This window comes from Larimichthys crocea, chromosome XII (assembly GCF_000972845.2).
Source record: "Larimichthys crocea isolate SSNF chromosome XII, L_crocea_2.0, whole genome shotgun sequence".
Lineage (NCBI taxonomy): Eukaryota > Metazoa > Chordata > Actinopteri > Sciaenidae > Larimichthys > Larimichthys crocea.
The window spans coordinates 19,337,391-19,350,764 of record NC_040022.1 but is presented as its reverse complement, the minus strand read 5'-3'; the positions used below and the strand labels follow the sequence as shown (position 1 = coordinate 19,350,764).

Sequence of the window (13,374 nt, the reverse complement as noted above, 5' to 3'; positions counted from 1 at the left end):
TCAGAAGGCGCAGTTGTCTGCGTCAGGAGCGCCTGCTGTAGAGCGTTCAACACCATCAAGCCGTGGACAAGTTTCATGATTACTGTAGGCTTGTTGCATGACTTTATGGACATTAAACAGTGAGAGGTGGATGTGTGTCAGTGTTTGCTGGTGGTAATGTGAGACAACAACTTTTTTCAGCCCCCACAGAGGTCAGTATGTCGTCATGCCTGAGCGCACTGCCCACATGTGTACTGTATGGACAGCTGAATGACACGCTGCGTCCTCAGTCAGCTTTGGCACACTCTTAGAGGTCAGTTTATGCTCGATTTAACTGCTTCTTTTCTGCCGGGCAGGCTTTAACTTCTGAAGGATATCCAACGGGCAACAGGAAGACATCTTCCTTCAAGTTGCGCCAGATGGAGCCTCCAACCAATCCGGGGGACAGCCCGGTGGATTTGGAGTTGACGGTGGAGAATGTGGAGTCGGTAAGTTGCTTGTGAATAATCAGCTACCTCACTCGGATGGCTGTTTGTTGAGTTGAGCCTACAGATGGAGCTCCTGTAATACAAAACACCAAAAGCTCATTTGAATACAAATGTTTGTTTGAGAGAGAGAGAGAGAGCTGCAGCATCACCTCATATTCATGTTCAAATATGTTTGATTTGATATAATAACTCAAGTCAAAGTGAAACAAGTGTACAAACAGTGAAGTGCAGTCTGTTCATTGTACTTTAACATGGGGAGATCAGACAAACTGGACCCTTTGTAATATGATACCAGCAATAAGCATATGCTGTCCTAATAATAACTAACACCATGTGCTTTGGATTAGTTGCTATGACAACACATTTCTGTACTCTATTTAAACAATTGGTCTTGCATGTGTGCATATTAATGCTTGTTGTAAATGCAACTCAGGAAGTCAATTAAAAGTTACAGTTTAGACATCAACCTGTTGCTTTTATTGTGGTGGACTGGAAATATGGCGATAATTCTATGAACTATTATTATCATAATCATAATTATTATGATTGTGATCCACTCTAACATCCTCATCAATACTATCGTTACACAACCCCAATTCCAAAATAGTTGGGATGCTGTTTAAAATGTAAATAAAAACAGAAACCAATGATTTTAAAATCATTGCAAAACCATATTTTATTCCACACATATCATATCATGTTGTCCTGATCTTGTCTGATGCAAGTTTCTAGCTGCTCAATAGTCCTGGGCCTTCGTTGCTGGATTTTTCTTTTTATGATGCGGCAAATGTTTTCTATTGGTGAAAGATCTGGACTGGATGGGAGCATATGTTGCTCTAAATCCTCTATGTACTTTTCAGCATTGATGATACCTTTCCAGATGTGTAAGCTGCCGGCGCCATAGGCACTAATGCAACCCCATACCATCAGAGATGAAGAGTTTTAAACTGTCCGCTGATAACAAGTTGGATGGTCCTTCTCCTCTTTAGTCTGCAGGACACAGTGCCCATTGTTTACAAAAATAATTTCAATTTTTGATTGATCTGATCTCAGAGGTTTCCATTTTTCCTCAGACCATTTTAAATGAGCTTTGGCCCAGAGAAGACGGTGGCATTTCTGGATTGTGTTCACCAATGACTTCTTCTTTGCATGAAACAGCTTTAACTTGCATTTGTGGATTGCACGACAAACTGTGTTCACAGACAGTGATATCTGGAAGTGTTCCTGAGCCTGTGCAGTGATTTCCAGTCGAGAACCATGCCCGTGTTTCATCCAGTGCCATCTGAGGGCCCGAAGATCATGAGCATCCAGTTTTGACCTTTAACCTTGTCCTTCAAGGGATCTTCAAAGTCTTTGCAATTTTACATTGAGTAACATTTTTCTGAAAGTGTTCCATATTTTTTAGGCGTAGTTTGTCGCAGATTGGTGAATCTCTGCCCATCTTTACATCTGAAAGGCTCTGCCTCTCTGAAATGCTCCTTTTATACCCAGTCATGTTACTGACCTGTTGCCAATTAACCTAATTAACTGTCAAATGCGCCTCCAGTTGATTTGGGCCGTATACTTTTCCAGCCTTTTGTTGCCCGTGTCCCAACTTTTTTGAGATGTGTTGCTGCCATCAATTTCAAAATGAGCTAATATTTTTCATGAAATGGTTAAATGTCTCAGTTTCAACACGTGATGTGTTGTTTATGTTCTATTTGGAATAAAATATGGGTTTGTGAGATTTGCAAATCATTGCATTCTGTATTCTTTATTAACTTTTTTGGAATTGGGTTGTATATTAGCACCAACTTTCTTATTGTTTGCTTTCTATTTGTTCCCCTCTCAGGCTCTCTACCAGCTGTACTTTGACCCAGACATGGAGCGTAAGAATGTGGCCCAGAAGTGGCTGACCCAGGCCCAGGCTTCTGCACAAGCATGGCAGTTCTGCTGGGCACTGCTTGGCCCAGATAAGGTCTGTTGTTTTTCTGCTGGTCGGATGCCAGTGCTGATCAGCACAAAATGCAGCTATTTCACCTGTTACAGTGTATTGTCTATGTCTTCGCAGCTCCCAGAGGTGCAGTTTTTTGGCGCCAGCACCCTCCACACCAAGATCTCCCGTCATTGGAGCGACCTCCCCACAGACCAGCATGAGGGCCTCAGGGTGCAGCTGCTCTCCCACATCCTGCACTTCTCCTCTGGGCCAAAAATGGTGCTAACCAGGCTGTGTGTAGCCCTGGCCGCTATGGCTCTTAACTTAATTCCACAGGCTTGGTCCCAGCCTGTGGCAGACATGGTGAGGGCCTTCCAACCACAGAAGCCTGACTCTGAAGGTGTCTCTGGTGCAGAGGCCACCCAGGATCCCCATGCACATTGCCTCGCACTGCTAGAGCTCCTCACCGTACTTCCAGAGGAGTTCCAGAGCAGTCGACTGGCTCAAGCTCATCGTGCCCAGTTAAGAGAATCCCTGGCTGGGGAGTGGGCTGTGGTGTGTCCAATGCTGCGCCAGCTGCTCCAAAGCCAGGACTCTACGAACCAGGTGAAGGAGAAGGTGCTCCGCTGTCTGTCCAGCTGGGTGGGGCTGGATGTGCCGTTAGGGGAGAGTCATGAACTGGTCCAGGACTGTTTCACTGCTCTGTCCAACCCAGAACTGTTTGACACAGCTGTGGAGACGATAGTCAATGCCATTTCACAGCCTGACTGCCAGAGGTGAGAAACACACTGAGTTATAAGTTCATTAAGGTCACAGTCAATTTTTAGGTGTGTGAATCAGAGTGTGTGTGTGCAGGTACATCGATGCTCTGGTGAACCTGATGCCTCTGGTGCTGGGTCTCCATGATCAGCTGAAGACAGCAGCTCAGGACGGGGACATGGAAACCTCACATGGTATCTGTCGCATTGCTGTGGCTATGGGGGAAACTCACTCCAGGTACACATAGATGCACAAACACACACACACACCTCCATCCTATAAACTGGCTTCAGTAAATGTTACTTAATGAGGATCGGTGTGTTTGTGCCTGACAGGGTTTTGTTGGAACAGGTGGAGCACTGGCAAGAATATCTGGCTTTGGTTAACATGATTCTTTTCTGTACCGGCATCCCCGGGCACTACCCAGTCAGTGAGACCACCAGCTCCCTTACACTCACCTTCTGGTACACTCTGCAGGTAAGGTGAATACATGAGATAAATACATGTTCTCAACATGAAATGTTTCTTCTTTAGGATTTATTAACTTTGTTTCTAATTATTTTCTTGCATCTTTAGGATGACATTTTGTCATTTGAAGAGGAGAAACAGGCAGTTTACCTGCAGGTCTACAGGCCAGTTTACTTTCAACTGGTGGACGTGCTTCTGCATAAATCCCACTATCCGTCCCAGGAGGATTATGCCTCCTGGTCTTCTGATGACAAGGAGCAGTTCAGAATTTACAGGTGAGACCTAAAAAAGAAAGTAGGGGTTCAAAAAAACGTATTTTAGACAATTATTTCCAAATATACATCTAGACAAAAAGTCAAAGGATGACCAAAGTGATTAGAATTCATCCTGAGTGATCCACAAATCAGTTGTCTGTTAACTTGGCTAACAATGGTGGCTACAGACTGAGTTTATATTTTATCTCTAATTATGTTTTGTGGCTATTTATTCTTTCAGAGTGGACATTTCCGACACTCTGATGTATGTGTATGAAATGCTGGGGGCAGAGCTGCTCAGTAACCTCTACGACAGGCTGGGCAGACAGCTGATGGACCCCCAACAGTCATCAGTGTGGCAGGTGATGTCATTGGTTACTCACCAAGTATCATATACACCATATTCTATACACTGTAGCAGGGATGGAGTGTCCCAATCTTTTAGCCTGATACACATTTAAATAAGATAATGCAACCTGCCACTTCCTGATTGTGTTTCCTTTCTCCTTCTCTTGATCCAATGTCACACTTTTGTATTTCTCCGTCTTCAGGATACAGAGGCCCTGTTATTTGGCTTCCAGTCCATAGCCGAGACCATAGATGTGAACTACTCTGATGTTATCCCTGGTCTCATTGGTCTGATCCCCAGAATCAACATCAGCAACGTTATGCTGGCTGACACTGTCATGTACACTATAGGTACAGACACCTGTTTCCTGTTGTGTCCCTGTTAGTTACAAACCCATTTACATTCAGTGTCCATGTACCCCTTACTGAATCCCCCCTGTTGGTTAGGGTCCCTGGCTGAATGGCTGGCTGACCACCCAGTCATGTTGGGTGGCATATTACCCATGGTGCTTCAGGGCCTTGTGAAGGCAGAGCTGTCTGTGTCCAGCGTATCCACTCTGAAGAGGATCTGCAGGGAGTGTAGACATGACCTCGGCCCTTACGCTCAGGACATCCTGACTGTCTCACAGGTCAGACAAACACCTTTTCTTTAACACCAGTGCGATCACTGTCTTCGTATTAACACGTGTGTTGTCTGTCTGCAGGATGTCCTGGTGAAAGAAGTCCATAAGGTGAGTAAACAGCCTTCAACATCCACCTGTTCTTTCCTGTTCTGTGAACTACACCAACCAGTGATGATGTGAGGACATCATGTATGATGTGTGCTGTATGTGTCCCTGTGTGTCTGTGTGCAGAGCAGCCAGTGCATGTGGTTGATGCAGGCTCTGGGTTTCCTCCTGTCCGCCCTGCCGGTGGAGGAGATTCTGGTCAGACTTCACTCTCTCATCACGCCTCACATCCAGCAGCTGGATACACTGGCACAGCAGGAGGTAAACCCAAAAAAAAATGTCATAGAGGTGCTTGTACAAATGAGATAGATTGGGTACACTATATTATGCTTGGAATCTACAGAGCACATTATTATTATCAGGCATTTATGTATTATTCCCTTACTTCACTTTATTAGTTGCTTTATGAAATTCACTTTTGATCACAAGTCACAATTTAAAAAGGTTACCACAAATATTATACTTCAATCAGGTAGATATGACTTTGTGTGAATTTGTTTGTGTTACTTTGGTCATTGCTTTCATGAAGTATATATGAAGTAGCTAACTGCATTCGTAAGTATGGTAATTAAGCTATATTACATAAGGGGATGTGCTTTATCGCCATTATTGGCACGGCAGTAGTGCGGTCATGACTGAGGTGCTTGCAGCTGCCATCCAAATCAAAATGAACAACAAAACAATTCATTATATATTACTATAGTGATAATAAATTAATTACTATTGTTAGAATGTTGCCATGGACGTGGCAGAGTAATATTTTCAGTGATGAGTCAGGCGTGCTGTCATGCTGATATGAACACATTCTGAATGTCAAGCAGATCAATCATTGCTGCTTCCGTAGTCGAGAAGTACTTAATAATATTACTTTACTAGTTATAGTACACTTTACAGTATTTCTGAGCTTCATCTTCACCATCATGGTTCAACAGTTTGTTGGAAACTGGACTGAACTTTGATGAATAGATGAATGCAATTGGTGTGGGCAACATGGAAGCCTAACCCAATGATCTGTGTGGATGATGCTGGGGTTATTTTAATGAAATCTGACACCAGCGAGATCAAGTTCAAGCTGAACAAAGAATTGAACAGGACAACAACAGACAGCCAAAAGACTAAAGACTAAGACTATCGTCTCTCTTGAGATTGGCCTAAAGTAGATTTTGTAAAGTTTACAATGAATAAAGTTTACGAATATAATTGAATAAACTTATATTACATATGAAACTGGATTATCTTTAGGCTAATATGAAACACAGTTTAACTGACACATTTATCCAGGGTGACAGATACAGTTGCTGGTGGCTTCTTCCTATAGCAGCATTTTAGCAGCATTTGACACAATTTTTACAGTAACAAAAGTAAAATTGCTCTTTGCTCACTCTCTTTACAGCCTAATCCTAGCAACAAACAGTCAATCATCCACATCCTGGGGATGCTCTCAAGTCTTTTTACCACTCTGGACATCAACAGACAAGCAGACAGCTTAGAGGGAGCACCCAGCCCAAGACTCACTCCATCACAGAGCTCCCAAAACCCAGTAAGTTAGCCAGTTAGTATTAAAAACTAAAGCTATGTAAAGTAAGTGTGAAATTACCTTAACTGTTTCTGATTATATCAGTCAAATAGTGGTTTGTGAATCATCTTCAGAAGAGGCCGTTATTTAGAAATCATTTGTACTGGTTGACAAGTGATGACACTTTTTATTTGAATCATTTTCTAGGTTGTTGTTGTGCTTCAGCAAGTGTTCACATTGATCCAGACCATCCTCAGCAAGTGGCTCGATGACTCAGAGGTAGTCGAGGTATGAGGGTTTTTGCTGCTTGCATAAATGTGCATGTATGTGATGAGTGAGTGTGTGTGTCCACTGACTCACACTCACTCACTGCTCTCCCTTCCCCTCCCTCCAGGCAGTGTGTGGGGTATTCGATAAGTCAGTTCGAACCCTCCTACACGATTTCGGGCCCATGGTGGCTCAGCTGAGCGGGATGCTGGGGCAGATCTACAGCGCCTTCCCACAGGCCTCAGCTCTGGATCTGGCACGGCAGGTACGCCCCCGCAGATCAGAGCTTGAATAAAAACATCATCCCTCCGGGTGTGGTGAGGATGTTTGTGGGATCAGATGTCAATCTATCTCTCCGTCTTGCTTAGATGGTTCACATATTTTCTGGAGAGGAACACCACGTCTCGAACATCAAAAGCCTTATTGAGGTGTTGACTTCTGCCACACTTACTATATTCCAACAAGGTAATAAACACCTACAAATCCATATCTGTTTACTTTTAGATGAGCATGTGTGTCATTTCTGATCTCATATTTATTCTACAGGTCCACGGGATCATCCTGATATTGCAGAATCGTTTATGCACCTTCATGCTCAGGTGGGTTGAAGACACTCGATGGTTGTGCTCATCCGCATCACACAGAACAACTTTTCTAAATTCTTTTTCTTCTACATTAGATTCTTAAAAGGAAGCCTGATCTGTATTTATCCAACCAGTTGGATGTTAAAGCACTGTTTTACTGTGGTGAGTATCATCACATGCCTGTGCTGTTTGCAGGTCATTCTCACAGATATGACTCAGGATCTAATGTAGGAATATTTTTTTTTATAGTTTGGCATCTTTTCAAATCAATTCAGGCTTATAAAGGCTTATAAATAAATAATACATTTGAAGATGCACCTATTCAAAATTAAGACAAAACGTATGATCTTTCGTTTTCTCCAGGGATTTTATCGCTGAAGTTTCCAGAGACACCTACAGTAAAAGCTGGCAGTCTATTCTTTGTAAGTCGAAGCGGAAATGTGCAAGTTGTAGTTTTATTTCATTTCAACTTCAATCAGCTCAAAGATTCTTGTTGTTTTTGCTCCGACTCTGGCAGACAGAGCTGCTGCCTCGCTGTAAAGACATGCCCCCGCTTGGTGACGTGTTGCAGAGGGACGGAAAGCTCCTGACAGAGACCATACTCCAGGTGAGACACCTAGAGAGAGATGAAGCTATTTATAATAAGTGTCCTGTATTGCTGTGTAACCAATGCATGCGTCTTGTTTGTCATTTAGTCTCACTTCAAACTGTCTTCTCATGGAAGTGTACTGTACGTCTTGATTTCTGTCTCAGGCGGTTGGAGGCGGCTCACCTCGCAGTCTGACGGAGCACTTCTCTGAGGTGCTGTTGAGTCTGAACAGACACTGTCCAGCTCTGCTGTCCCAGTGGCTGAAAGAAACACTGCAGACCCCAGGATTCCCCTCCGCCCAGGTCTCCACAGAGCAGAAACACACCTTCAGTCAGCAGCTTCTGAGGTAAAACATATCCGGGTACAGTTGTTTTGATGCATTAGAGACAAAAGCCAGTGCGACATGTTTATCAGATCTTTTTCTTTCTTCCAGGGAGCAAACTAACAAGCGTCACGTTAAGGAGATTGTGAAGGAGTTTTCTCTGCTCTGTCGGGGCCTGCAGGGCTCTGGATACTAAATCACTAGACTGAGCTGGTGGCAGATAAAGTAACAAAAACAAAAAAAACCACAAATCTGAATCAGTTTTGATGAGGAATGGTGCCAAACTGGACTTTTTACTTGGGCAGGTGACACTGGACTATTGTGATAAAAAAAAAAAAGATGCTGGGACTGAACCAAAGCAAAAACACAGATTAAGATGGGGTGATGTTGAGATGAATGGACGCTCTGTGCAACATGTTTTTAATAAAATACCTCTGTCAGGATAAAATGAAAGATAAAAGTGTTGCTGTTTCCTTATCTCCGGACGTGGATCCGAACCTCTGCTGCTCAATCTGACAAAAACACCAATAAACACTTCTTTGCAGCAGCATGAGCAACTGTGTGTGTGCGTGTCTTCACTTATTTATTGTTTCTCTTCTGTTGTATACTGCTCGCAGATCATACTCACACATTATCAAAATATAGAAACCCCACCCCGCCCCCACCCGAGCCAGGCTTCTTCTTCTTCTCTCTCCGCAAAGGAGAGCCTTTTAAAAATGTGTCGTCGTTACATTATATAGCTTAGAACTCTTGTACATGTATGCTTCTGCTAATATATAATAAAACAATTTCATCACTTTCACAACAGAAAAGAAAACAAAAAAACAAGACTTTTTTTTTTTTTTTTAAGCAGACGACGTGTCCTGACGACAGACTAATGTTCGTTTTATTCAGTGACGTCACTGTGAGGGATGGCAGTTGTCGTTGGAAGTTGGGATCCTCTGTAGAAAAAGTGGATGTGAGAAGGATCGATGTAGTGGTGGTTGGTGCACACGTGGTGCTGAGATGAGAAGGATCCAGTCTTTGTGAGTGTTGTTCGTGTGTTTCAAAACACAGCTCAGCAGGCTCCTCACAAAAAGCAGTCCTGACCCCGGAGCCGGGTTCATTATCGTATTCTCGTGAAGAGGTTCAGCACTGACTTGGATTCCTGGAAAGAGAAAGAAATGAAATCGTGTCACAATATGTCCTTTGTTGTCTTTATGTGTCAGGAGACTTCCAAGGATTTTTAAATAACTGTACCTTGGTGCAGCGTGTCTTACTGAAGACATTCCAGAAACGTAGTGTCTCATCCCCGGCTCCTGTAACGATAGCCTCCCCATCTGGTGAGACAGCCTGAAACGGGAGGACAAAAGGAGAAAGCCTGGTTAAAGAATGAACATCATGCATCTGTGCATCAGGAAATGGACATTCTAACTGCTGAAACAAGCTCTGCGTTACTGGAGACAGTGGGTAGATGTAACGTAAAGTATAATTATTCCCACACTGAGGTTTTGCTACTGAAATAAACTAAAGGAATGAGCCGGTTGTCCAGTCACACTGACACTGAACATGTCAGCCATTCCTGATGCGCAGTAAAGTAACCTGCTGCCAACTGTAGCTGCTGTTAGCTAATGCTTGTTAGGTCAGGTGTTTTAGATCACTGGGGAGAAGAGGTTTTCAGGCTTGGGGCACGGGAGAATGCTGATGCTGAGTGGAGCCAAAGTCGTGCCAGCCTGTAACAGGGCTCAGCAGCCTCTATGGGCAGAAGGAAAGGAGAGAGTGACCGAGCGAGAAGGCCCCGGACAAAAGTAAATCTGGGACTGACCTTTAGTTGTTGGCGAGAGCTTGGGGAAATAAAAGTCTGAAAGACAGACGCCGAGCTGGGCTGACTGCTGTTGGACTAGTCAGTAATATTAGCTGGCTGCTGTGTGTTGTGTTGTTACACTTGATGTTTGGCTGCTAAGAGAATAAAGTTGTTGACTCACTGGTGTTAGATCATAAGTAGTGTAACATATACACAGGTACAGCGGTCCATATTTAGAGCTGGGGGTGCTGAATTACTGTCACTTTAAAGCTGCAGTCTTACCAGATACAACACTCTGTAGGAGTGTCCTGTCAGCTTGGCCACTTGTGTTAGTGATGGATACTTCCACACCAGGATCTGGTTCTGAGAGTAGCCGTGAGTGCTCACCTGTCAACAAAGGAAGAAAAGTTAAATAAAAACACAGTGCGGTATTATTATTATTGATTGTTAAATGTCATTTTGTCCGTTATTATACTGTAATTATCCTTTGCTACGGGGCAACACTCCTCAGTGATGTCAAAATCATTTCAGAAATAGAAAAAGACGTGTCTCCTCACCAGTTCGTTGGCGTGTTTGGACCATGCCAGGTTGCAGACCTGGGAGCCGGTGTCTGTGCTCTGCAGCGCCTGACCCGTCAGCGTGTTCCAGAAGCGCAGGCAGCGGTCGGCGGTGCCTCCACCTGATGCTAGCAGCCCGTGTTGGTGTGGCGACCAGGCGATGGCCTTCACCGCTGCCAGGTGGTCACTGTACTGCTGCACAGGGAGAAGGCTGGAGCTGTTCCACACCAGGAGCTGCACAGGAAGACAACGATCACTTTTACCGTCACCGATTGTTTCTAGTCTCTTCCGGTAAAAAGTCACGTTTTAAATCCTCTCACCTTGTTGTCGTTGCCTCCGGATGCGAGGTGCTGGTGGTCTGGAGACCATTTGAGACCGCACACTTCCTGTCTGTGACCTTGTAGCCTCCTCTCAGCAGTTGGAGGTGTTCTGACGTCTCGCTGCAGGATCACTCGGTCCCGACTCCCCGACGACAGCTGCTCGCCGTTCCATGCCAGAGCACCTTGGAAACAAAGAGGAGGAGGGTCTCATATTTCACTGTGACTGACAAGAATCTATCTACTATTTCTTGATGTGACAGTAACACATGTTTGGAGGCAGAATATAAAGAATATGGAGAGCGTTTAGGGCTCGTTTTCTTTACTTTCATTTGCCATGCAGTTTATGACTCACCTACACGTGCTGAGTGACCCTCCAGACTGGTCAGCTTCCTCCCTCCTGCTGCGTCCCAGATCTGAACGTAACCCTTATGGGTCCCAACGGCAACAAGACTCCCCTAATAGGACCAGAGCCAAATCATCTGTTGTTATTCTTCTTCTTACACTCGAATTTTCTCTTATACTCCTGTGATAAATAAGACAGACTCACCCTCTCGTTCCAACAAACTGATGTAACAGAGTCTCCATCCACCGACAAGTCACATAACCTTGTCACCTGTGAAGATAAGACACATAGTACACAATATTTCCACAATAAAACCGTGAAGCGTAATGTCTTTAACCCGATCTTACCTGGCTGGTGCAGGCACTCCACAGGTAGACGCAGGCTCCCAGGCCGACACTCAGCAGGTTGCCCGCTGACCAGTCTACCAGGTTGAGGTAGAAGTCATCCTGCAGCTCCGGAGCGTCCAGCACTTTGAAGGGGATCTTTGAGATCTTACGGGCTGGTTTGCGAGGGGAGCGGAGCAGCTTGTGACTGCAGAAAAAAACATTGAGAAGAAAAACTGTTACCCGACAGCGCAGACGCTCGAGCACCGTTTCTGTTCTGTGTGAGACGGTTCATACCTCTTGTTACTAAGTGGAGAAAGGGAGTATGGTGAGACTTCGTTATCGCTATCGAAAGGCACTCTCTTAGTGTGGACGGTGTACTGCAGAGGACGAGAGTTAAGAGTTAGGGATTGTTTTACAGCTGCGTCTTCTATTCTGGAGCTGAACAGCCTTTTTTCTGTCGTGACTCGTACCCTAAAAAGGCTGTGAGAGTCTTGAGAGAGGACTGCATGCCGCCGATCGTCTGTGTGAGGGTCTGGCACAGTCTCTATCCCTGCCCCCAGTAACTCATTCCTCAACAGGGCAGCGTACGCAACAGCATCTGGTAGTAGGAGGGGTGGAAGTGAGAGTGAGGATAGAAAACGCAGAAAAAAAAATATATGACGCCTAGGCGTTAAAATAAAAATGTCTGACCTTTGCTTGAATCTGAGCTGGCATCTTTTGCTTTGTGGTTCTGGTTCGGGGAGCGACAGTTCTCCTGTAGAGAAGAAGAGGACGGTGTCTTTGTGGAGGAAGAGCAAAAGATCTGATGACGAAGACACAGATGAAGAAAGATGTTACTCACGTTGGCGTAGTGGAAGTTGATGCTCCAGTTGCTTCCGGCTCGGGTGGGAATGAAGCGGTCCCCTGACTTTACACTGACAGGGCTGCAGGTAGCACTCACACACTGCAAGAGAGACAAGTCCAGCAGGACTATCAGTGATGTGAAAGAGGTCCTCTGCTCATATTAGGCTGGTGTGTGTGTGTGCGTGTGTGTGTGTGTGTGTGTGTGTGTGTGTGCTCCATACACCAGCACCAACATCCCTCCTCCTCCTCCTCTCTGCGTGTCTCACCTTTGACAGGCGGGCCTCTGTGGGCAGGTTCTGGTGGTTGATTTGCCTCAGCAGCCGCCTCTCGTACTCCTGGTCCATCTCCTCGGGGCTGACGAGCAGCAAGGCCCCTCTTGCTTGCTGCTGCTGCCCTCCCCGCCCCCCCCTCTTTAAACCTCCGCTCCCTCCCGTTGAGGAAATCCACACTGGATTCCCATCTCTGTGGTGGGGAAAACAAGTTAATTCAGAGCAGACACTAAAGGGGCCTGCTTTAGCATGTTGTGTGTGTAAATGTCAGCGCATGTCAGGTCGTGTTCATGTTATCGTTGAACACCAGGTCTTTATTTTCTCTGTTTGTCGCACAAATATCGAGCTAAAATCGCTAAACGGCGCTAATGACAACCGCACCGTTGTCATGGCATCATGCTCGCGCACACAACAACCCATTTCCAAGCCATGTCCCGTCAGCTGACGACACCAGCCAGCCTCCTCTCCTCTTACCCGACCGACGCGGCTCAGGCTCCGGTGACCGCATCAAACTGTCATGTCCGGCGGGTGAAGTCGGCGCAGCAGCTGGAGAAGACTGTGGTCGCTTCCTTTGAAATGACAGCGCCGCATCCGAAAATGCCAACGCGACTCGCTGGTGTTGTTTATGTTCGTGACAAAGATGGCGACCGAATCAGCTGGAGCCAGAAATTCTTTAGTTGACTTCTGCCGTCTGCGAGGCGGCGCGCGACTCAACA

At 45.3% G+C, this 13,374-nt stretch overlaps 2 protein-coding genes across 2 annotated transcripts; one reads left to right on the top strand and one right to left on the bottom strand.

Moving 5' to 3' along the window:
* Window positions 1-32: 32 nt before the first annotated feature.
* Window positions 33-8,555, top strand: LOC104927423 (importin-13). The gene is made up of 22 exons (XM_027285146.1): window positions 33-191; window positions 336-467; window positions 2,299-2,424; window positions 2,518-3,158; window positions 3,238-3,378; window positions 3,477-3,618; window positions 3,718-3,884; window positions 4,105-4,225; window positions 4,415-4,562; window positions 4,659-4,840; window positions 4,916-4,942; window positions 5,066-5,200; window positions 6,333-6,479; window positions 6,663-6,743; window positions 6,850-6,987; window positions 7,091-7,187; window positions 7,269-7,321; window positions 7,402-7,468; window positions 7,670-7,728; window positions 7,824-7,913; window positions 8,060-8,241; window positions 8,329-8,555. Exons 2-22 carry the CDS (start codon window positions 399-401, stop codon window positions 8,411-8,413), a joined length of 2,898 nt encoding a protein of 965 aa, XP_027140947.1. The 5' UTR covers window positions 33-191; window positions 336-398; the 3' UTR covers window positions 8,414-8,555.
* Window positions 8,556-8,772: 217 nt separating this feature from the next.
* Window positions 8,773-13,374, bottom strand: fzr1b (fizzy/cell division cycle 20 related 1b). Its single transcript, XM_010741502.3, has 14 exons — window positions 13,133-13,374; window positions 12,656-12,851; window positions 12,388-12,489; window positions 12,237-12,300; window positions 12,017-12,144; window positions 11,841-11,923; window positions 11,568-11,751; window positions 11,425-11,490; window positions 11,230-11,332; window positions 10,878-11,059; window positions 10,558-10,791; window positions 10,283-10,387; window positions 9,457-9,549; window positions 8,773-9,364 (listed from the first exon to the last, which is right to left on the bottom strand). Exons 2-14 carry the CDS (start codon window positions 12,731-12,733, stop codon window positions 9,323-9,325), a joined length of 1,464 nt encoding a protein of 487 aa, XP_010739804.1. The 5' UTR covers window positions 12,734-12,851; window positions 13,133-13,374; the 3' UTR covers window positions 8,773-9,322.